At 36.1% G+C, this 23,829-nt stretch overlaps 1 protein-coding gene across 1 annotated transcript in view; it reads left to right on the forward strand.

Moving 5' to 3' along the window:
- LOC140138011 (CYFIP-related Rac1 interactor B-like) overlaps nucleotides 1-23,829 on the forward strand; it is a 78,387-nt gene that overhangs the window by 15,082 nt on the left and 39,476 nt on the right. Inside the window, exons 2-3 of the mRNA XM_072159843.1 lie at nucleotides 12,209-12,328; nucleotides 16,849-16,970. Coding sequence (XP_072015944.1) covers nucleotides 12,256-12,328; nucleotides 16,849-16,970 — 195 coding nt within the window. The 5' untranslated portion in view covers nucleotides 12,209-12,255. The remainder of the gene's footprint in view (nucleotides 1-12,208; nucleotides 12,329-16,848; nucleotides 16,971-23,829) is intronic.

Raw genomic sequence — 23,829 nt, forward strand, 5'->3', positions numbered from 1 at the left:
AAAGGTAGTGAACCTGCATATAAACAGTGAACAGATTGCCCACTGCCAGCCACTGCCCATCTCTCTTTCATAGGCAATTGGGCCAGACTCCTTCCTGTATTATTGCTGTAGAGGATCGCTACATCTCCTCCTCTGTTACCTACCCAGCATTAAAGAATGTAGGTACCCATTTATACACCTGGGTAGAGAGGAGTAATTGAGCACCTTACTTAAAACACAACATGTATGGCCACAGCGGGGCTCGAACCCACAATCTCACAATCATGAGGCCTGTGCTCTACCTCCAGACCGCACATGGCGCATATGTGTGTACACTCCACACAGTGATACCACAGAAATATGTCTGACAACACATTATTTTCCTTTGCTCTAACTATGTATGTACATCACAGAATAACAATGTAGAATATAATTTTGATAAAATATGTATGATGATATTGTATGTAACATAGCTGATGTTAAACATTTCAATCGACCTCATTCATCCAATCAATCTACAAATTTCAGGTACCCGGTAAACCTTAGAATGATGATAATTCTATTCAATTTCAAATAGTGCCAGTTGAGCTAGCTATAAAAATCTGCAAGAATATGATGGGTGTTGAAGGCTTAATCAGCCAGATATTGATAAAATGACATCACCGTTGTGGTTTTTATGAATGAAATTTATAGTGCGCAGTCATCAATTGACTCCTGTGTATTGAGAAATGGTTGTACAATACAAATATTGGCTTTCAATAAAAGTGTCAATAGCGTTATTCATGATCTGTGTGAACATCTTTACATTTAAGAGTGACAGTAGTTGAAGTAGCTAGATTGCTCTGCTTGTAGTTGATGGGAAAGAACGGAACACAGAACATTATAGGAATCACATTATTTTGAGGAAATTTACACAGCAGGTATGTAATAATAAAATTGCTGTTTCGCTTGATATGTTTCTGGTTTGTTTATTGATAGTAGACTAGGAGTGATTTGCTGAACATCTGACAATTTAAAAACTTCATCCGCAAATGATAAAACCAATAGCGAAAGGGTATTATTTTGTGCCGGTATGTTAATCAGACTTGGAATGGAAAGCATAAATTGAAATTATGATAAATTGTTTTTGAGTAAAGGTATTACAATGTCAGTATGGTTATATACAATTTAATTTTAAATTTCTTTTTGATACTGAGTGTATTATCTTGCAGAAAAAAGTGGTGTTTTTTTAATCAAATACAAAAAAGGGCGTTTTCACTTGTGTAAAAATACACATGGAGCGTGTTTAAAATGGGCACCTCCCAATGCTCCCATTACCATGCTTCTCATCTCACCGTCAACTGGGTCATTTCTTGTTTCTGCAAATGTAGGGTAACCCGCATATTAAGTGGGGAGGGCGGAAGTCCAAATATTTTTGTGACCTTCATGGTCAGATTTTAATTGCTTGCACAAGTATTCAAGTTACTTCCGGTGTCTCCCACTGAAATCGTCACCTGAATTAATTCTATTGCGTATGTAACTGCGCATGCACCACTATTAACCACCTCAAAAGGTGGTTGACGTCGAGTCTCACATCACCTGGCATTCACCTTAACCCGATCTGTTTCTACTGGGGCTGTTACCGCATATCCTTGCATCCCCACTAATTATCTTGAATTCACCGTCAACTGTTTACTCAGTAGAAACACACTGATTGTGTATCCAATAGTTTATACAGTACTCACATACCGTATTGTTTGTAATAAACGCTCCCCCTCTAATAAACGCCCCCTCCAATTTTTCTGTGAAAATTTGACAAAAATCACGAACATTTCCATGACATATCGTGTAGGTAAGCTTAAAACTTGCATCAGTCACGATCGCAAAATTGAATGGACAAAACCTATTATGACTCAACTCCCATCCATTTTATTGCCTAATTATGGTAGAATTTCACTAATTCCATGTACTTACAGGTGTAATTTTGTTGTATTCCCCACGAAAATATCATTTTCTGTGGGCGCCGCCATCATGTATAGTGTAAATCCCTCCTTTTAATAGGAGCACCATCGGGAAATTGAACACGATTTTAAAGCTTTTTTCACTGACAATTCACTTCCAATAAACGCCCCCCTTTTGGAAAAATGCAACGCCCCCGGGGCGTTTATTACAAACAATACGGTAGAACCAATGTGTTTTGAGTTGCAACACCAGACCTGGATTTTGGTCCTCCTGTGTATATCCCAGTATGTGCCTCTACCAGTCAACGCCATAGCCTCATCTTCCAGACACAATTCACAAATCCATACTTCACTTTACACACATCACCATGCACTTTGGTAATGCATGAATATAAAACTCATCCTCAGAAATCAAAGGAATAAGTATGTTCCTATGTTATGTATGTAGTTTTGAGTAACTTTGAACTTCTTGCCTATGTGATTGAGAGAGGTGATAACAGGATATCCTGTGCTGGACTATCAAGGCCTAAATTTTTAGAATGGGAATTGCAAGTGTGGATTATCTAGTTTAATTTAATAATATTGCCTGTGAAGTGCACAGCAAATTTATGCCCCTCATTTAAATCATAATGCATTTGTAAATTTACCACGATTTTAGAAATATAATATTGCTATAGAATAACTGACAAATGTTGCCCAATTCAAGTAGGCCTGTATCTAGGGAGAGCTTCACTATCTATGGGCAGAGCTAAAATAAGTCAGCAATTTTGCTGGCCCTCCAGGTCATTGATCTTTTAACAGGTTCATCAGGTTTCATAATAATTTGTAGACTACATGTACATGAAAACTTGGAATGTTTTTGCTGACAGTTTCATCAGATCATAGACTGTAAAAAGAAGATAAAGTCAGTGCTTCACAGGTTCAGTGATGAAACTTTCAACAAATAGAGTAATATTTTCACTTGGGCCTTGTCAAATTGAACCTATTTTTTAGACTCCAGGTTCTTCTTATGTTCAGATGATAGGCATGATATGTTGTGTGCAAAAGTTGAGGGCCCTCCAAAAATCCAGCACCCTTGCAAATTTTTAAGGTAATTTGGCTTGAGAGCCCACCCTGTACATAGGCTAGACAGAAACTTGAATTGAAGTGAAAAAGTACTGTCTTTTGTACTTACTCTATAAACACCCCAGGGAGTTGCATTTTCGGAAAGGCGGGCGTTTATTAGGAGTGAATTTTCATTGAAAAAATGCAACTTCAGAACTCGCAAAATATGACTTCTGGTTTGAAATGCAACATGTCGGCTTCAATACATGGGCCACATATTAACTAAATGAAGGGGGCATTTAATCAAGTAAATACTGTGTATCTACATGTATATTCTTTGATGATTCTTGCCAAATTTATAAATAATGTTCTCTCCAATATGATAATATCCATGTATGCCTTTGCATAATAGGCGTACAAGAAAGGAATGTTCACATTTATTATTTTTGGCTTCAATAAATTTGAAATAATAATTTAAAACAAATGTTGCTAGAATAGATTTAAAAACTGTCCACACATGAATTCATGTATGCAGAATGTGTATTTATGCACCAACAATAATACTGTGTAATACCTTTGAGCAATTCAAATTTGTAACACTTGGCAAATGCATTCATACATATGCAGCATCCATCATGTTCATTGGAACCATGTCCCACAATGCACTGTGATAAATCTGATATTTGAAATCAATCATTATTCACATTTTCCGTGAGAAATGTGGAAGGTGCGCTAGAATTTCCATAAAATAAAATAGTTTGGTTTGTGTGAAACTTGCACACATTTTAAAGGGGTGTGACCCGATCAAAAGCTCAAACACCAATAAAATTGAATGGCCTTGATATGTTTCGTTTTTGTAAACAAAAACTTGGTGAATTGTGATAACCACAACCGGAAGTATTTACATGTACTATCCTATGGGGTAATGTTATCCATGTTTTTGCATATCAAAGCTGCTGGAGCAATTCAACCTGAAATTTGAAAACATACATACATGTATAAATGGAAGGCCTCAATGTAAGATAGAAAACAGTTCTTACATGAACTAATTGGACCACAGACAGCCTTTTAATATATAGATAATGCAGTGAACTCTTCAAAAGTGCAAACATTATTTGAAATTGGTAGAAACAGCTTAAAAAAAAGTATGTCTTATTAAATTTTAATTATTTTTCGTTTATTTTTTCATATGAAAAATTAACAGAACAGAAGAAAACAGATTTGAGTCAGATAAGGACTCCTTTTTGAAGAGTCTGTTCACAGTATAGCCTCGTAATCAGTATTTTGAGACCTGTGGAATTGGCACCATATTGACCAGTACAAGTTTTACAATGCTTTGTGGGTAATGATAAAACACAGTCAAGCTCCACATGGTCTAGGTGTATATTCCCCTGATATTGATATTCAATACAATGATGATGATTTTGTTTTTTTTTGTATGAATCGATGAGCCATAGATTATTAAAAGGCCACGATGGAATGTACTTGGTTCAGTGGAGATCCCAATAATTAAATATAATGAGTTCATGAAATACTGTAAAAGTGGTCATTTTCAGCGTGTGTATTTTTTACGCTTTGCCGATTTTGTGATTTTGAGTTATCTTACATAGATACAAATAAAAGAACATATTCGCATGTTTTTATTTTCGTGTTAGCTGTGTTGTGCTCGAAAAGCGCGAAACTTATTGTACTGCAAAAATGTTTACTATTACAGTACCGTACTGACGCGAGTATAGTCCCACCCCGTTTTTGGGTGAATAATAGAGTATGACATGAATACCAAGTATCAATTTTCATATTAAAAATACAAAACATCTTGAATTTTTTTTTTTTTTTTAGGTCAATCATGAATGATCCTAGCATTTAGGTCTAGGTCCTGGGACACTCCAAAGCCGAAAAAATAAATAACTTAAAATTCTGAAATGTTTCGAAAATTTGGGGGGTGGGACTTTACTCGAAGGTGGGACTATACTCCCGTCAGTACGGTACTTAACAAAACTCCAGTGGGATCTTGCCCAAGTATGGTTTCTGTTATTATTTGTGTGAATCCGTGTGATGTGTTTTTAATGTTAGGCACCAATTTTTATATATACTGTTACCATGGTTACATGTTTATTAGGCTATTTTTACTAATTTGATGTCTATCTTTATATATTTATTTGGCCAAAGATCAGAAATTTATGTAACAGTTGTCAAAACAACTTGGCATTAGAAATACTACTTGTAAATGTATCGGTAAACAAGAATAGACATGTTTTTTGGTGAAGTATAAAAGCTGTTATTCATATTGACTTTTCTTGCGGAAATGTGGCATCCAATTTAATTTAACGCATCTCGTAGTTGAATTTTAATTGTATGCGTTCTGTCACATGACTTCATAGCCAATGCTGATTTTAAAGGTTGGAATTAATCTGAAAATGTGATCAGTATGATCAAACAATGTTGTTGTGACAGTTAACTAAGTATAACATTAACATAGCTAAATAGTTGCTACTTGGGCCCCTCAACATTGTATTGTATACGTGGGGTTTATGTTTAGGGCTGTCAGCTGTATGGTCGGATCACTCGGATGCATAAACAGCCAAATCATTAGTCCACTCTGCAGCCTGTAGACATGTGATAACCGACTAACTTCTAATTTGACACAGAATGGTGACCTCATAATGCTGTACAGTTTTGTGTTAGGTTATTTGCATATTTTTATGAATTATTACTGAGCTTTATATTTTGCTTGATTCCATTAATCCACTCTGCAGCTTACTTTCAACAATGTAATAACCGACGAACTTCGAACTTGGTAGGTGATGGAGTGTGATCACCTCTTCTGGTATATAGTTTGTGTCATGTTATTTGCACATTTATGGAAATGAATGATATTGAATTATTTGCATTTTCTCTGTATTACAAACTTCTGTAAAATTCTATTGTTTACAAACCTCTGATGTGGGGTCACATTAACTATGAAACACATAATTCTAGTTATAATTTGTGTACACTTTTGGGCAGGTAACAGTTCTTCAACAGTTGTCAAGATAGCTCTAGTTTAGAGCCATATGTGGCAAAATCTCATCCAATCAAGTGTCAGTAGCCAGTGGCGTAGCCAAGATTTTGGAACCGAGGGGGCACAACTTGTAAATGTACCGACGGAAATATTTTTGCCGACGGAAGTTGTGATTTGTTGACCCCCTGCCCCCCCCCACTGGCTACGCCACTGTCAGTAGCTAGTAGTGACCAGCCTGAGGCATAGGTTTCGTGCACTCGCAATTTGTATGTCATGATGGGAGGGAACTGGGTCAGTTTAATTGTCGGGATTGAGTCACATTTTGTAATGCGATACGCTGATATTGGTTATTTTGAAAGTTGGTTCGAATACTGCATACATGTAGTCCATATAAGCCGGGCATATAAGGCTAAAAATTAGAGTCTAAGTATGTTGCTAATAGCCGAAGGTATCATTTGATGGTTTGAATAAGATGTATGAACTATGGTGCGAGAGGTTGTGGGTTCGAACCCTGGCGGTGGTGTAATATGCTCTTGTGGAAAATTGAGTTAACTTGAAATTCACCTGGACAAGGAACTTACTGCACTAGTTGTCTCGTTGCAACCTGTACAAAACTCGGGGAGCTGATCCTGGTTGCGAAGGTAATTTGTGGAATGTCTAGGGTGTGCGCTCTTGAATCTGCAAAGTCCCCGAGTTGTTGTTTAATGGTTTATAATTTTATGGAATGATGTGTGGCCGTAGTGGTCAGCAGCAACCTGTAAAGTGTGCTGAGGCTTGTGGATCAACATCTTGGTGTTGTGCCTGTGCGTAGAGCACTATAAATCACTGCACTTTTTTTTTACATTTAGCATTTGGTCAAACTAAAAAATAGCTACTAAAAATATTAATTTCATGCTATGGATCTATGTCCTCTTTTGATAATTCACTCTCTTGCTATGATGCTAGCAATCGACATGTCCTCTTTCGACCTGATTTAGAGGTAATGTGTGTAAACACAGCAATATTATGACGGCCCACAAGCCTTAAGCAATACCGACTGAATTAATGTATGTACTGCAGTATGGTATCATGAGGAGACAAAGAATAACATTAGCAACCCTGGACTTACATTTTGATAGCTGTAAGCTGTTAATAGGTCATGTTTATGTACAAGACGTGCCCAAATTGATTGAGCTGCTAGATTGTTACGGATTGCTCGTTTCCAAACAAACCATTAGTGATTAATCATAATTTGTCTAGTCTATACTCACCAAAGATGTTAGACTACATGTAGTGAGTCTGGCCAGACTCAAATACCCAGTGCAGAACACTACATTGTATAGTAAATTTGCCAAATTGGATTGTCATTTATAAGGATCAAAATAGTGTACCTGTGGCATTTATCAGCATTTTCACGCCTTGTGTTTTAAATTTTTCTGCTGTCAACAGCTCCCCTTGAGAGTATTAAGGAGAGCTGTTCAAACCACTCCCCTGACATTTTTAAGGAGAATGGTCGAGCTATTAAGGGCTGGGGTATGAACGTTTGGACAGTATTTATTTTGGGACATCAGAGCACATCAGACATATCGAATTGCATTCTGAATACGAAGAAAGTCATTCTGATATCAAATAATTTAGATTTTTTGAAATTAGCAATTTAATACACATTTTATGGCAAATTATTAAAATTGATATTTTTGATATTTAACAGTACTTGAAGTAAACTTTATAAATCTGATGATTTATACTTAAAGTGTATGTAGGTGGGATGAAAAGCCGACGATCAATTGAAAATTTTGACCTTTCGTATTGAAGATATGGATTTTTTTCCCAAAACACCAAAAAAATTAGGTCTTTTTGGGAAAAAATCCATATCTTCAATATGAAAGGTCAAAATTTTCAATTGACCGTCGGCTTTTCCTCCCTGCTACATACACTTTAAGAATATATCATTAGATTTATATAATTTACTTCGAGGACTGTTATATATATCAAAAATTTGAAAAATATCAAATTTTTATAATTTGTCATAAAATTTGTATTATATTGTGATTTTCAAAAAATGAAAATTATTTGATATCAGAAAGACATGCTTCAGTATTTAGAATGCAATTCGATAGGTCCGAGGTGCTCTCATGTCCCACAAAAATACTATCGAAGCGCAATAAACGCTCATTTTAGATCCCTTAAGGAGAGTGCTGGTGGGCGATCTAGGAGAGTTTTTCTACAATGCCTGATAGAGGACACCTAGAATGCAAAAAGTGTAATTGGGTAAAATCTAGATAATAGATTTCAAGTATGTTTTACTGATAATTAGTTGTAGTTTGTGAATAAACTTCTAAGAAACTATTTGGTGAAGTCATAACAAATAGCTAGACTGATGCATTTAAGGGGAGTGATTTATAGCTCACACCAAAAGCATTTTAAAGGAGAGGTGTAGGAGAGTGACAACTATTATAGCTCTCAAAACAAAAGGGGCCAAATGATATGTTTTGCAATCTGATGTATTAATTGATTTTTGAAATTCACAGTGATACTAAAAATGAACCAATCAAATCCATAATTAAATGATATTTCAAAGAAAATTATTAAAATTAGACCTGCTATAGAATCTGAGTTTTAAAATGTAGAAACGGATTCCAAATTCAACTGAGCTAAGCACCGACATTAGTAAATTGGAAATAAAATGCAAACATACTCTTAATTCAACTGAAATGGAATCATAACGATCGCTGTCATTCATTGTCAGATCTTGTCACCAGAGCTAAGGGCTGTGAACTGTTGATGTGGAGGTGTTATAACATGTGTTACGGTGTAAGCATACTAATGCCAGGCATGGATGGCTAGGATCGCTATATAAACAGATCAATGTGTTGTTGAAATACACCTTGCAGCATAGATTCTTGATTAAAGGGACAATGGGCTATTCCAGTTGAAATCCACACTACCCCTGTGGAAGATTTTGGAAATATCTTCCACAGGGGGAGTATGTTTTTCAAATGTAATCGGTCAGGGTTAATCATTTTGAAACTCATACTCCCCCTGTATTATCGCTTTACCTATATCTTCCACAACTGTAGTAAGTATTTCATATGGAAGCTACCTAATTGTCTATTCTATTCTAAATTGATACTCCCTCTGTGGAAGACTTTAGCTAAATCTTCCACAGGGGTAGTGTGGATTTTAAATGGAATAGCCCAATGTGGTACATACACATAGTCTCTCTTGTAGGATTGCCTGAGCTACATTGTTTAGGGGCTGAAATTAGGAAGTAGATATAGAATTAAATGCAAGTTACAGGCTCTTAATTCAACTGAAATGGGGTGATCATAATGAATGCTTTTGTTCATTGTTAGATTTCATTGCCACTGTCCTCAGCACTACATTTAAACTCTGTTGTAGAACTGGCTCAGATCCTGTGTGAACACTATGTCCTCAAATTGCATGCAGAGCGTGCCAGGGATACATGTACGACCAAGCTAGTGGCAGTATATCAGTAGAATATCAGAGGGGTCTCCCCGTCAGTCTGAAACACCGTCAATCCGAACCCATGTTAGTTCGAAAACCTGTCAGGGTTAATTAGGGCAAGGGTTAGAGTAAGGGTTAGGAACCCTAACAGGTTTGTGGACTGACAGGGGTTCGGATTGACAGTGTTTTGTACTGACAGGTTGTCCCCGTATCAGAGACCAAGGAGCTATGTGCTATACTATTTTTCACCCTGATGTGTTAGTGACATCGTCGTCAGTGCCCATCTCTTTGGGTGCAGCCTCAAATCGCTAGCTTTCGCTCAAAGCGTACACATGCGCACAAGTGAAACAGCTGCATAGGGTAAAAAATGGTATAGCTCTGTTGCCTTAGAAATACACTTTCCAGAGAAGGAAAGGTCCAGCCCTTCATGCTTGCCTTCACCAAACTCTGTCAGTCCTCCAGCCCTTTGGGCTGACCCTGGATACAATGTAGGTTCCATGCTCACCAAGGCTGTGAGGGCCACATACGTTAGCTATGTCAGAGCTAAGGGCTGTGATCTGTATAATTATGTGGAGGTATAAATAACATGTCAGGCATGGATGGCTGCATACGATTGTTATATTATAAACTGATCATTTTGTCTTTTAAATACCCAGGTGAAATTTTGTAGTGCATATATTTTTGATGAAAGAAGTGGTCTCGGGGTGGGTGGGGCAGTTTCAACCCTGGACCCACTATAAATAAACAGGAAAATTCCACTGAACTTCACTACCCCCCTACAAGGAATTTTGCCTTTGTATTTTGAGGTTTCAAATTTTTGACCCTTTCTTTTGCAAAGCCTTGCACATGTGTGTATACGTTCCGCAGATAAGTTATCACACTCAAATTGACACTGACTATCAAAAATGTGAAGCATTTAAAATATAGTTCTCTCACTAGGGTTTTAGATAATTACCTGGGGTCCATTTCACTAAACTTAACGATGCTTTGTGAGTCTGGAAATCATTTCGTAAGTTCTATTTCACTTACTTACGAACGGTACCCTTTGTAAGCAATAGGGATTTACTACAGGGACTCTTTGTAAAGTTCCGTCTGGTACTGGGTATTCGTAACTTTACGAATGGTTACTTGAGTTACGGAGGGTTGAAAGTTTAGTGAAATGGACCCCAGGCCGGGACCCCAGGTCTTCTGTAAGTGCACTCCTATACATTTTAGCAATACACAATTGGGGAGCATAAAGTGCACTCCTATACATTTTAGCAATATTTAGGGAACATAAAGATTAGTAGTGTTGAATGATTATGGTTGCAAATTTTACAAGAAGGGGATCCCATCAATCATGCTCATACACACCGCTTTAATACGTACATGTACACACTCTCCTAAATCAGGAATCTAATTTTATGATGGATTTGCACTATGGTACATGATAATTTGTGCAAATCTAATTTTGTAGAAAGCTTCTTGTAGAAGGTGACTACACAAGCAATGGGAGACGTAGATGGTGTAAAACATCCATTGCCCCTAGCACCAAACAAGAAATTGAGAATGTTACAGAGGACATGTAAACATTGGGGAGATGTTTTTATTAGATTTTGTTTCTCTGCTCACTGAATTGGTAGTTCTTTATAAGGTATTGTCATGTCAGTACCCAAAGGCAAAGTTCAGTCACATGTTGTACTTCTTATTTTGACCTCTTGTGTTGGGTATGATATCACATTCTTAAACAGTTGTCGTTTTTCCTTTAATTTCATTGGTTCTTGCTTAGGTGTTTTATGAGACAATAGAGTACAGCTGGGTAGGTATTGAACTCCTCGGCTGCATGTATTGTTTGAATGTTTGCGTTGCGCGTAATGTGGTATGCGGAGGCGAGCAGTGATCTCTCGGGTTGACTCTCTCGGGTGTGATATTTTGCGTCTGCACCGATTTTGTACATGGGAATGACTGGTTGAACTTGATAACAATGGCCATATGAATCAACGTAATTTACATCCAAACATGATTTTTCGGGTTATCTGTATTGTTTTGTGACCCACCCCCAACCGTGTCTGCTGACAAATAGACACTATCAAGGCTTGTCAGTGGTTGATACGTCATGCCGCTTGCTGCAGCTGCAATTGGCAGGAAAGTCTGACGGAGGCATAAGGTTTGCTAGTCCTATGGGTCGCTAGTCTTAAAGTTCACCCCCCAACCTTAAACCTAATCCTTAGTAGCAAACGCTTTTTTACTTTCCGACTAGCGAACCTTTGTTTCAGACTATACATTCTGGTCATTTCGAGAGTATCGAATGCTACATTTGGAAGAGGCAGGCTTATCAATAAACATCAAAATTGATGGGTACCAATCATTTTGATACAGCCTGTATGACGCCCTGGCAGTAGCTGGCATAACATATATGGTGCCTCGCTATATGTGATGCGATCAAGCAAAATGAGTCTGATGTCGATCAAAATCAAAATTCAGTTTTCAAATGTATTACATAAGCCACTCTTAGAGCTTCATTTTGCTAAAAACTTCATCATAATTTGATTTACGGTTCCAGAGATATGGCCATTTTAGTGTTCCACAGAACAATAAATACAAAGGAAGTTGAATATATTGGTTATATCTCAAAATCAATATTCCGGCATCAGACTGATTTGGTTGATCGCATCACATATATCGAACTTTCAATAGAACGGGGTAGAAGCATTATATGATGGATAATGGATAGTAACAAAAATTTCTGGTTTTAAATATCATTTGTACGACTTGATTTAAAAACTGACTAACTTTATTTTATTTTGTTTTTATACAGGTGGTGAAGCCTAAATTGACCAATCAGCATAGCCTGTCAGTGTTGCCATGGGCAACCTGTTGAAGTTGTTATCACGCGAAGATGGCGGTGCCAAATATGATATCTTCTTGGACTTTGAAAGTAAGATTTTTTCTTCTTTATAGAAAGAAATTATTAGAGGTTGTTAATGCTGTTTTTCTGAAGGCAGAAAATAACCAATTTTGAAGAAAAAATTTGCTTGTTGTTGTTGGTTCAAACACATTGTTTTTAAGTCACTTATTTGGATGAAACTAATAGCACAAGAACTATATATTTCTATATGTATCTGAAAAAAAAGTAATAAAGGATAGACCAGTCAAACAAATGTGATAATTCTTTTTCGAGCTGTTCATATTTGAACTTCAGAACTGTGTGTCCAGTTGTCATGGTTGTAGCTCTTGCAGATGGAAAGCTCACATCACTGCCACACCTTTTCCTCTATGGTCTCCTTGCACATGTATGTTTGACCATCGCACTTTTCCATTTATCCATTGATTTCTTCATTCCAAGTTTCCATGTATGGTTCACCTTCTTTGACTGCTTGCTTTCCTGCAAACTGTCGTTTGTCTTGCAACCTTGCTTGCCCTATGGGTGCAAGGCAGTCAATCATACTGTGGTAAGAAAAAAGGAAGTAAAAAATGAAAACAAAAAATAAGTAAAAAATGAAAAGAAAAAGATAAAGAAAGATAATAAATGAATTGAAAGGGAAAATTAAAGACAAAAGAACAAAATTGTAAAGAGATCGCAAGCAGTTTTTACCTCTCCAAGGTTAATACACAGATTTTAATTTGCACTTTTTGTCATTTAGTATATTTGAGTGACTTTTTCTGACAATTTGTATGGGCTTTCAAAATAGTGAAGTGCAATGAAATTTGCTTTTTGACTACTATTATCACTTCTTTAAAATCACATCAAGATTTATGGCAATGCTTACGCTGATGAAAACTAAATGTTCTATTCTTTAAAATAAACTTACATTCTTACATTGAAAGGTAGAAACGCAAACACGGCGCTTTCTTCAAAATGTGCCAAACGCTTGCCTTTTTGATGGCATTTGTGTGCTTTGACGAGTAGACTTGGATTGGATTGAAGAGACAAGAGAGATTGACACATTTAATCAAGTGGAAAGTGGCAAAGAATGAAGGAATTGTGTGCTCTATATTTAAATTGTCATTATGTGGACAAGAATGCTTACTGAAAAACTGAAAACCATCACTGTGGGAAAACAATTGTTCCTAAGAAACGCTCCCACCCTAATACCTCCCCCCCCCCCATAATTTTCAATGAAAAAGTGACCGAAATGCAGAAATGTCCATGCCGTATCATGAGATTGTAAGCTTAAAACTGACATTTGCTGCTTGTCAACTAGATCGTGAAATTATATAGACAGACCCTATTCTAACGTCAACTTCTATCCAATTCATTGCTAAATTATCTAGAATTTCACCTAAAGTAAATCACATTCTTGCAATAAAATGCCTTAAAGATGTAATTTTTGGTGTTACTGATATGGTATTTGCATATGGCCGCTGCCATCTTGGATTTGAACCCGGAAACAAACCGGAAGTGAGTTGTACTTCGTAATTTTTGCCCCAATTTAGCTTTTTTTTCATCAAAATATTTGCTCCTAATAAATCCCCCCTTTCAAAATATTTTTCACCTTTAAGGGCGTACTACACCCATATATTGGTTTGATTGGTCTAAATAAATATTTTTTCATTTATAGCTAGGCGATATATGCACGGATCATGTGAAATAAAAAAAAATATGAAAAAAAGAAGAAAAAAGTGCTTTTAAACAATTGTAGTAAGTCATTTTAGCCCTATATATATTTTGTTTACTGTATCCTAGTTACTCGGATGCGTGTTTCATAACAAACCATGATTTATTCTATTCAGCATGTTCAAGTAGGGTACATGAATAGAATACATTAAATCCTTTGTTATACTCTCTATAGAAAATCTAGTGGTGCATGCAAAATATATAAACACATACACAATGGATGTATAGTCATTAGTCAATAATATTATAATGTGTTGTTAGGAGAAGAAAAGGCTATTAGGTCACCGTATGTCAGGTTATAGGTCAATTGGTTCAGGTCAAATTTAAGCATCAATTTTGAATACACATGTGAGAGTTTGTGATATCATAATGAGGAATAATTTTGATATTCTGTCTTTAACTGGATATATATCGAGAAGTGCAAGGTGGATATACTAATATACCTTGGGATGTAAATGGTGAGTACAATTTAAAATGCCTAGTTGAGATGGATTTTACAAATAAATATAAAATAGTTACCAAAATCACAAAAGATAAGCTTACGGAAAACTACCCAATATGGTGGTATAGGTGACAAGAAATACAATTTTTTTCAACATTGCTGTAGTATGGTTGTGGTAACCTGTTACCTGTGGCTTAATTAAGTTTCAGTGAAATAATGTCGCAAGTTAAAAATACAAAATATAGCTCAACATTGAAAATAGAAGCATTTTAACCAGTTCCTTTTTTGATAGTTGTGGAGCACCAAGTTCATGAAGTCATAAAAGAAATCAGGAACCACTTATTCCCATTTTACATATCAACTTTATTTCCCTAACGTGTTAGCAACACATATCCAAAATTTTAACGAAATCTGTTGATAGTAAGCTTTCCAAAATGAAGTGAATTTAAATCATCAGTGATGTACCACCTTTTGGCTTCTACTTTTAAAAGCATGTAAGCTACGTTGATACCGATGCCACCAATAAAACGAGAAGATTTGCCCCTTCATTTTGCATACCACTTTGTCCAATTTTTTTTTTTTTTTTTTCACAAAATGCAAAAAAATGCAAAAAAAAATCAATGGGTGTAGTACCCCTTAAGGTGTTTATTTTGAACAATAGGGTATATGAGGCATGTTCCCACAAAATGAGCAGAAAGTCGCCAGAGATGCTGATCAATATGGGCATTTGGAGAATATGAATTTGGCCATAACTCAGAAATGGAATTTTGAAACTTTGATTTCGTGGAAACAGCTCTGGTATATGTGGTGTGTGTTAAATGCAGGTCTGAGAAAACAATGGTGATTAACAAATGAGCCCAACACAGACAATTAAAGACAAGTAGCATCCCATGTATGTTTATAGATACACACGGACCCGTATAGATTCTCACAGGCAGGATCCAGCTGCTTGCTGCCGACAGCTAACTTTTATTTTTTCCTCCACTTTAAAGTCGTCTACTGCTGACGGGAACTGCTGGCGTCAAGCTGGAATTGGATTTGGGTCGAAATTAGATTACGCCAAACTGCGCTTCAGGAAATCTTGCCACGGTGGCCTGTAAAAGTTGAATTTTTCACACTACTTTTATTTTCGCTTCTTTCATGTTACAAGCAGCTACCGCGAAAATAGCAACACTTAAATATATTGTTTATAGCTTAATGTAATGAAGCTAAGAATCGCACATTTAAAAACCAATTGATAAAACTAACAGAATGCGAAAATTAAATCACACAAAAATATCAACTTTTAGAGTAAGGGTCTGCTAATATCGAGCCACAATCTGCTTGTAAAACAAATAAACATGTTTCCGATATCGATATTGTGTGCAATGCTGGCTTTTACTCATAATATTTCTTTTAAATGTTTTATTGTAGCAGAGAAGAAATTACAAATTGTTTGATATTCCCTGTGGTGATGAAATGTTGTGCCTTGAATAAAATTTTGAAGGATTTTATTTGAGATATTGTTTTTAAAAGATGTACATCAGTTGGTAATTCTAAAAGGTGCAGAAAAGCACGACCATATTTTGAGGTTGAAGTATTGTTGATCATTATCTTCACCATTACTAAATTCTTTTAAATTGTTTATGCCAGGGACTGTCAATTTTAAGATGTTTGTTTATTTTCTTTACTTTACTTGACCTATAAATTTCATAGATTTCTAAAAATAAAGTAGGTTCCAGGCGGTATAGGACATGTGACACATGACATATGAGGCTGATGAAAGTACCAAGGCTGACGGCCCATTTAAAATACACAGTTAGCTGTTAAAAATTGAAAAATAACATACTTACAGTGGGGTACTTTGTCAAACCCCAATAACATTTCATAAAATTACATGAAAAATCCAATGGCGACGTAAAAAAATGGCGATATCGCATCCAACCCGAGTCCCCTATGACTTCGCATTGTAGCTTTGTATCAAGTAAAAGGCATAGTATACCTAAATTGCATTGTATTGTAGTCTAAATAAATAGTATTGTATCCAAATATAATGTTCATTGTTCTGCAAAGTAGACTGATGTCTTTGTAAAGTGTACCTTATATGCTTGTGAACAAATTCTTATGGTTAGTGTTCACAGTAGGTATGTGAAAGGCAAAGATGTACAGACGTTTCATGTATAACTCCATTTGCATGAAAAGACACTTGTCCTGTCAACATTTTTATTTGCAAAGCTCCGTGGGACTTAATGCGTACAACTGTTTATAAGTAAAACCCTTCAGCTTTTATGTGATACATCGCATACTTCTTATGGATGATATGAAAGTTGTCAGAACTTTGTATTTGATAAGCTGCAATACAGATGAGAAGATTTCACAAATCAATGATTTTCTTTCCTGCGGTTTTCTCTTTACACAGATGCACAACCAACAGAGATGGAGAAAGATATATACCAAAAGGTGAACGAGACCTTGTCAGTAGCAGACACAATATTACAAGATTTACAACGATATAGAGGGGCAGGAGAGGAAATTAGAATTGTAAGTAACATGAAATTAGTATTGCAAAGGATAATAGAAAATCAGTGATGGTGGTGCTCTGAACAGTCAGCATACTCAAACACTCAATTGATTATTGAGATGATTTCACTTACAAGGTGTTCTTTGGTAGAATCATTAACCCTAACATTGCCTGTGTTTTTTTGCCATTGGAAGTTTTAAGAAGAAGCAAAAAGGAGAAAATTAACAAAAAAAGAAGTCACTTGGTACATGTACCCCAGGATTCAAACCTCAGACCCCTTGTGTGCTAAGCAAATAATCACCGATCAGTCACAGGGGTTTTGCTGGCCCAGGCCAGTGATTCCATGGGTAATTGGGTGATTACCAGAACAAATCTAGGATTTGAAAAATGGTAAAATTACTGGGGAAAGGGGGCTGTGAGGCTAAAATTCACTAAGATCATCAAAATAAGGCTGACAAATTTTGCATGATTTTGAAGACTTGCTGGGAGGAGGGGGGCTGGTGCCTCTTCCACACCCACCATTAGCTTAGCCACTTCATATCAGCTATTTTCTTTCTTGGCTTTATTTCCTTTTTGGAATTCAGAAGGTTTGATTCCCTTGATTCAGTATCCCACAGTTATTCTGAAAGCATTTTACTCCACTATAAAAGCACAATTTTACAGTAAGCATACATGTATGATATACTATGGTTAAAATAGTATTAAGCAAAACAAAATTGAAATGGGACAGAATATACACTGTATACTTCATGAAATAGCACTGATGCAAATTTACTTCAAAATTTATTGAATTTAGTGAAAATAAGTGCAAATTAACTTGAAAATAAGCACTACAGAGCAGGTGTATCTCACAAGATATGCCTAGATTCAAATATTATTGCTATAACCAATTACACAAAAGGCAAGGGGTGTTCCTGTATGTGAAGTTAACTAAAGATACAATGAAATTATGACTATATATAGGCATATGACCTATTTTGTTTACTTAAAATAGAAGTTCAATATTTCACACATGGGCAAGTCTAATTGTGCCCACTCACATTATTGAACCATGTTATAAATTAAAACCTTTATTCATAGCAAATCATGACTTGGCTGTAGACATTGTAGCTTTCTAGTTGGCCATATCAATGCTGTATTCGACCTACAGGAAAGCTCCTCCCCTAATAATAAGCACCCCATGTGAACTTTCAAACTTGTTTTTTAAGCACCCCTTTACACTTTTAGCATGAAAAAATGCTTGTTAAGTGACAGCAAAATCAAAGTTACTACATGTAGATAGGTCCCTTTTACCATGACTTTCAAACCAATGTCACCCGAGAACCAACCTACCCAACCTCTTTCCTGGGCGGCCGGTTCTCGGGTGATATTGGTTTGTTTCCAATACTGTCATATTGTGCCAAATAACGGAAGTGTTAGTTCAATATGTTAGGAAAATATTTTACATGATGATCCCATGTTGACATTAGCTAAATTAGCTGTATTTTCAATCGGAAGGGTACTGTGATTCATGATTTTCTTGTTCCCTATTTTGATGCCCTAGCTAACTGAATAAATATCGCTGCTCCTGGTTTTCCAATCTTGATTTGAAATGATTTATTATCTTTTTTGCATCTCAATTTACTTTAAATATAATGTTTCTGAGAGGATGGAACACATAACCAATCAAGCACAATTGTGACCCATCACATCGAAACAGACCACCTCGTGGCTTGAATCATTGGCAGATAACAATGAAAGAAGATGGAAAAATATAAAGAAAATAAAAAGAATTCTGAGCTTGTTTTGCCTCATAAAACATTTTTACTGTATCTGATTTCAACAAGTAAGGTGTCATTTTGAAGCTAAAAGCAGCAGTTTATCCCCAAACACAAACTTTTATGGTCCATTTGGCATCCTTGTAGTATTAATGTGATATACATGTACGCGCAATCAAAGAATGTGTATCTCGCGCTACAGATGCATTGCCTTATCACATGCAGAGTCGTGGACACTACTGTCTCGAGAAAACCCCAGCATCTCTGTTTCTGACCTGCACCATTGCATTCTCACACCTTTTCATGCTCTTCAATATCTGGATTTAACAATTTAGAGAAACAGAAAATAGAAACCCAAAGCATTGTTATTCAATGTAGAAACTTAAAAAGACCCAGCGGATACAGAACAATAGTTTTGTTCTCCAAAGAACAGTGGTAGAAATAGCCTGTAAACACATACTAAACCTGCAATGAGTAAGGTCCTCAGAGCCATGTATGTACATTTGTACGTGTCTAATCAACCAATTATGAACCCCATCTGCCATTGTGTGCAGATGATGAAAACAGCATTGGGATGATGATGACCGTGTCATAATTAAATCTTGTGCAATTTAGTCACATCAATTTTACGCTGTATGAACTGCCATAGTAAGATAGTGCAATCTATGACTTCTTGATGCCAGATTTGTGGCTCGCTTTTATTTTGCCACAGAATATGCTTTAAAGATGCTTTGTGAACAGCTCATTTACCATGCTGCTTATTTAAGCGAATATTAAAATGCTAGGTGTCGATATTATGAACCCAAATAATGGTTTTGCTACATGCTTTTTTTCCATTCAAATATCTTCAAGGATCAGTTGGTAGTGTAAATATAAAATATTTATCAAAAGTTCAAATAAAAAGCTTGGAACTTGATATGAACCCTATATTCATGTTTTTGCTATATTTTGGTTTTTATTTTATTTTTTTGCTCTTTTTGTTAAGATTTCTGTTTACAGCAATTTTGTGATAATTGTTCTTTGAGGAACAATTTCATATTTCAGAGAAGATCTTGCAATACAAATGTACATACATTTTTGTATAATAAAAAAACTTAAATTGCATTGAGAAAAACCAGTGCTTGCAGACTGTGTACTCTACATTATGTATCTCTCACCTTTTTAGTTTTAGTATAAAGTAGAAATTTTCGAGCATCATCTATTTTCACGCTTGCTCTCCAAACAGCTACCACAAAAATAACAACACAATATTCCTTTTTTGTATGTGGTCAATGTAAAGAAGTTATGGGTCAGTCCATGTCAAAACAGACTGAGTGTACACCCACCCTCTTGGATTATGCTCTCCTTTGGCTCAGGGGTACCTTTCATGGACCCCTAGGTGAGGTCACAAGAAAAAAATTCAAATTCAATTTCGTTTCCGAATGGCGGGACATCTAAGTTTGGCAACCTTGACCAAAATTGGGAATTTAAGGTGTCCAAATGACAAAGCGCTCTCTTTGAGAGGCATTTTCTTCTTAATTAAATCAGTTGTGACCCTCTTTTTGAATGTGGTCACTCACTGGCTGTGTCTGAAATGCCTAATGCCAAAAAGATTGATTTGAATTTCGTTGGGATTTCAGAGGGGTCAAAATCAGCACTTCATACTGTTCAATCAAATTATCTTTGATTTTGAAGGACCCATGATAATGCCACAGTGCACTTATAGGTCCTAATTATGTTCAGAATGGATTAACCATGTGCCAATGTCTATGAGCAATTCAAAAAAAGATACATTTCTAGACCCCCTACAGAATTTTAGGCCCCCCTCAAGTGGTTCAGCCACAAATGGCGCTTAAAATCTGCAATTTTGACACCTAATAACTTTAGGTGTACACCAGATATGAATTTCTAGTCTTTTGCATCTGAAAGAATGTAGTCTAATGTTACTAGGAACATAAGATTTGTTTTGTATTATTTGTATTTTGATACTTTCAAAAAGGTCGTTGACCTATGAACATTTTTATTCATATAGCGCCTCCTGAAAGGTCTGACACATAACAAACTATACATTTTGGAATCCTCATGACCATACGAGTAATTTGATATATTACTTGACATAATTGGGAGCATTCTGAAAATTTGACCCCCTGTACTTTGCATGTGCATCGTTGCCGGGAAGTGCATTTTTGACCCCCTTAAAAATCCATACAGAGGATTAGAAAGTAGTTTTTTCTTATTACTTGACTCAAGAGCAACTTGAAATATCAGGATAAATAATACAAATGGCTATAAAGTGATCAAAATATAAAAAATATCATACTAAAATTGGCATTTTGTACCGTATCCTGTATGCATGGTATGTTAGGCAAAAATGACTATTTTTGAAAGCGTCAACTTAATACTAAAACACAAAAAATACAAAACAAATCTTATGTTCCTAGTAACATTAAACTACATTCTTTCAGATGCAAAAGACTAGAAATTCATATCTGGTGTACACCTAAAGTTATTAGGGGTCAAAATTTGCCGACTTTAAGTGCCATTTGTGGCTGAACCACTTTAGGGGTGGCCTAAACTTCTGTAGGGGTCTAGAAATTTCTCTTTTTTATTAATTGCTCATAGACATTGGCATATGGTTAATCCATTCTGAACATAATTAGGACCTATAAGTGCACTGTGACATTATCATGGGTCCTTCAAAATCAAGATAATTTGATTGAACAGTACGAAGTGCTGATTTTGACCCCCTCTGAAATCCCAAAGAAATTTCGAAATCTATCTTTTTTGGCATTAGGTATTTCAGACACAGCCAGTGAGTGACCACATTCAAAAAGAGGATCACAACTGATTCAATTAAGAAGAAAGTGCCCCTCAAAGAGAGCACTTTGTCATTTGGACCCCTTAAATTCACATTTTTGGTCGAGGTCGCCAAACTTTGATTGCCCGCCATTCAAAACGAAATGGAATTTGAATTTTTTCTTGTGACCTCACCTAGGGATCCATGAAAGGTACCCCTGAGCCAAAGGAGAGCAAAATCCAAGAGGGTGGGTGTACACTCAATCTGTTTCGACACGGACTGACCCTTATGTGAAAATGTGAAAATTTTGTGAATTAAAAAACAAGTGAAACAACTCAAAATTTGCAAAAGATGAAAAATTAATCAGACATAAATTGTTACTCAGCTCCTCATGTCCCCCACAGCATATATTCTCACCCACAGTACTACCTGTCTGCCACAGACTCAGGCTGATAGAAAAAGGGGGGTTAATAAGGATCACTTTGTACCATCACCATTGTAAGAAATGATGTACAGCACTGCCTGTGTAAACACTATTTGCTTGAAACCATCCCAACGTCTTCCTAGCTCAAGTTTTTGGGAAGATGTGATTTGGTTTCATATTGGACTTATATGCGGAGAGAGCCAGAGAGAGATAGAAAGGACAAGAGTGAGACAGACATACAGACAGAGAAGGAGAGAAACAGACAGATAAAGTGAGTGGCACACGGAATTGTATTTCTCCATCATGGTGTGTTGATGTCTGTGAGAGCTTGCTGGTTCAGATGGATTTCGGAAACAAGTGAGAAATGGCTCAGCTAAATAATAAGGGGATAGTACGCTAGTTTGTTGTAGTATAGACCAGAGGTTACTGAGGCAGCTATTATGTTGCAAGCTTAAATTTTAAGTGCCCTTGGGCTGTACGTCAGATACTGACGAGGCATCATCATTGCTGCAAAAGCCAGCATCTGCAGGCTTTTGCAGTGAAAATATATTGATGAAGCAGCTTTAGTTGACAGAAGTGATAGCTGCAAGATGTATGTTCCTTTTAGGCTATGCACTTGTACTAGGATGTCATTAAGTCCATAAAATATTAAAGGGCAGCTATGCTCTTGCTGATCCTGGAAAGGATTTGTGCTGACACTGACACAAAGGCTGCTCTGAGTGCCTCCGGACTTTAGCACCAGATTGAACACAAGTATTAAGAAATACTGTCAGTTACCCATAGGATATTATTTGACAAAAGGGCAGCTATGTACTGTTACTGCATAATCATCAATAGCTGCCTTGAATGCCTCAAGGCTTTTTCCAATATTGTAGAGGTTAAAGCCCAGGGTTAAAGAAAGTCACCAAGTCATGTAAGAAATCAGTTACTTTGAATTAACCCATTGATTTGCAAGCATCATAAATCTTGATTGCGTGTACAGCTGAATCCATGCACTTGTTGTAAACGACTGGCTTGTTATCGTTAATGATGTCATTAGGATGAGTATATTTGTAATGCTCAGAGGCAATTACTTAATGTCTTAATTTGATTTCAGAGCAATTAATGTGCATATTATGCGCACTTGTCTTGATTGGATTATGTTAATTTGGTGGATTCATCATCAATTTGGTGGATTCATCATCATCACCGGTCATATTTTAACCTGTATGGTTATACTGTGTCTCCATTCATCTTTTTTGTCATTTCTAGTTCCATTATCTGTTGTATTTTTGATTGAAGTTCATTGAACTGGCAATTATTGTTGTGGTAATATTGGCACTGACAGTGACCCCATTTATCTAGATAAGTGGACAGTATTTGAAGTAAATCAGTGGGGTCTACAACCCAGGAACTAACAGGTTGATCATACCTTATAAGTAACAAAAATAACATGTATATTGTCCGGACTTTTTCAAAAATTGGTGAGGGAGGTCCTTATTATTTGTTATTGTGTTATTTTTTACCATTCATTTCTGTGTAAAATTGCAATTGCAAAGTGTTTATCAACACATCAAATCGGGGAGGCCCCCAGATATTTTTGTTATTTCCCCAAAGCCCTAACCCTAGCTTGAAGAAAGTGTTTGCATTGTGTTTATAAATGATAACCAAGAACTTCTGAGCATGTCTTTTTATCACAACAATTTTAGAAATAAAGTAAGGGAGCAAATAGGAAAAATAACAAAAATATTTGAAAATCTCCAAAAATATACATGTATGTTATTTTTGTTACTTGGCCTAACCCTCATAAAACATACATCTTAAGGGGGTTCGAAACGATGTTTCTGGAAAACAGAAAGTAAATTTAGAACCATTTGAATAGATTGAATAAGTTAAGCTAAATACACTGAGCAAAATAGTTTTTGTTTGAAGGAAATCGGACA

This window comes from Amphiura filiformis, chromosome 17, assembly GCF_039555335.1.
Source record: "Amphiura filiformis chromosome 17, Afil_fr2py, whole genome shotgun sequence".
NCBI classification, from domain to species: Eukaryota; Metazoa; Echinodermata; class Ophiuroidea; order Amphilepidida; family Amphiuridae; genus Amphiura; species Amphiura filiformis.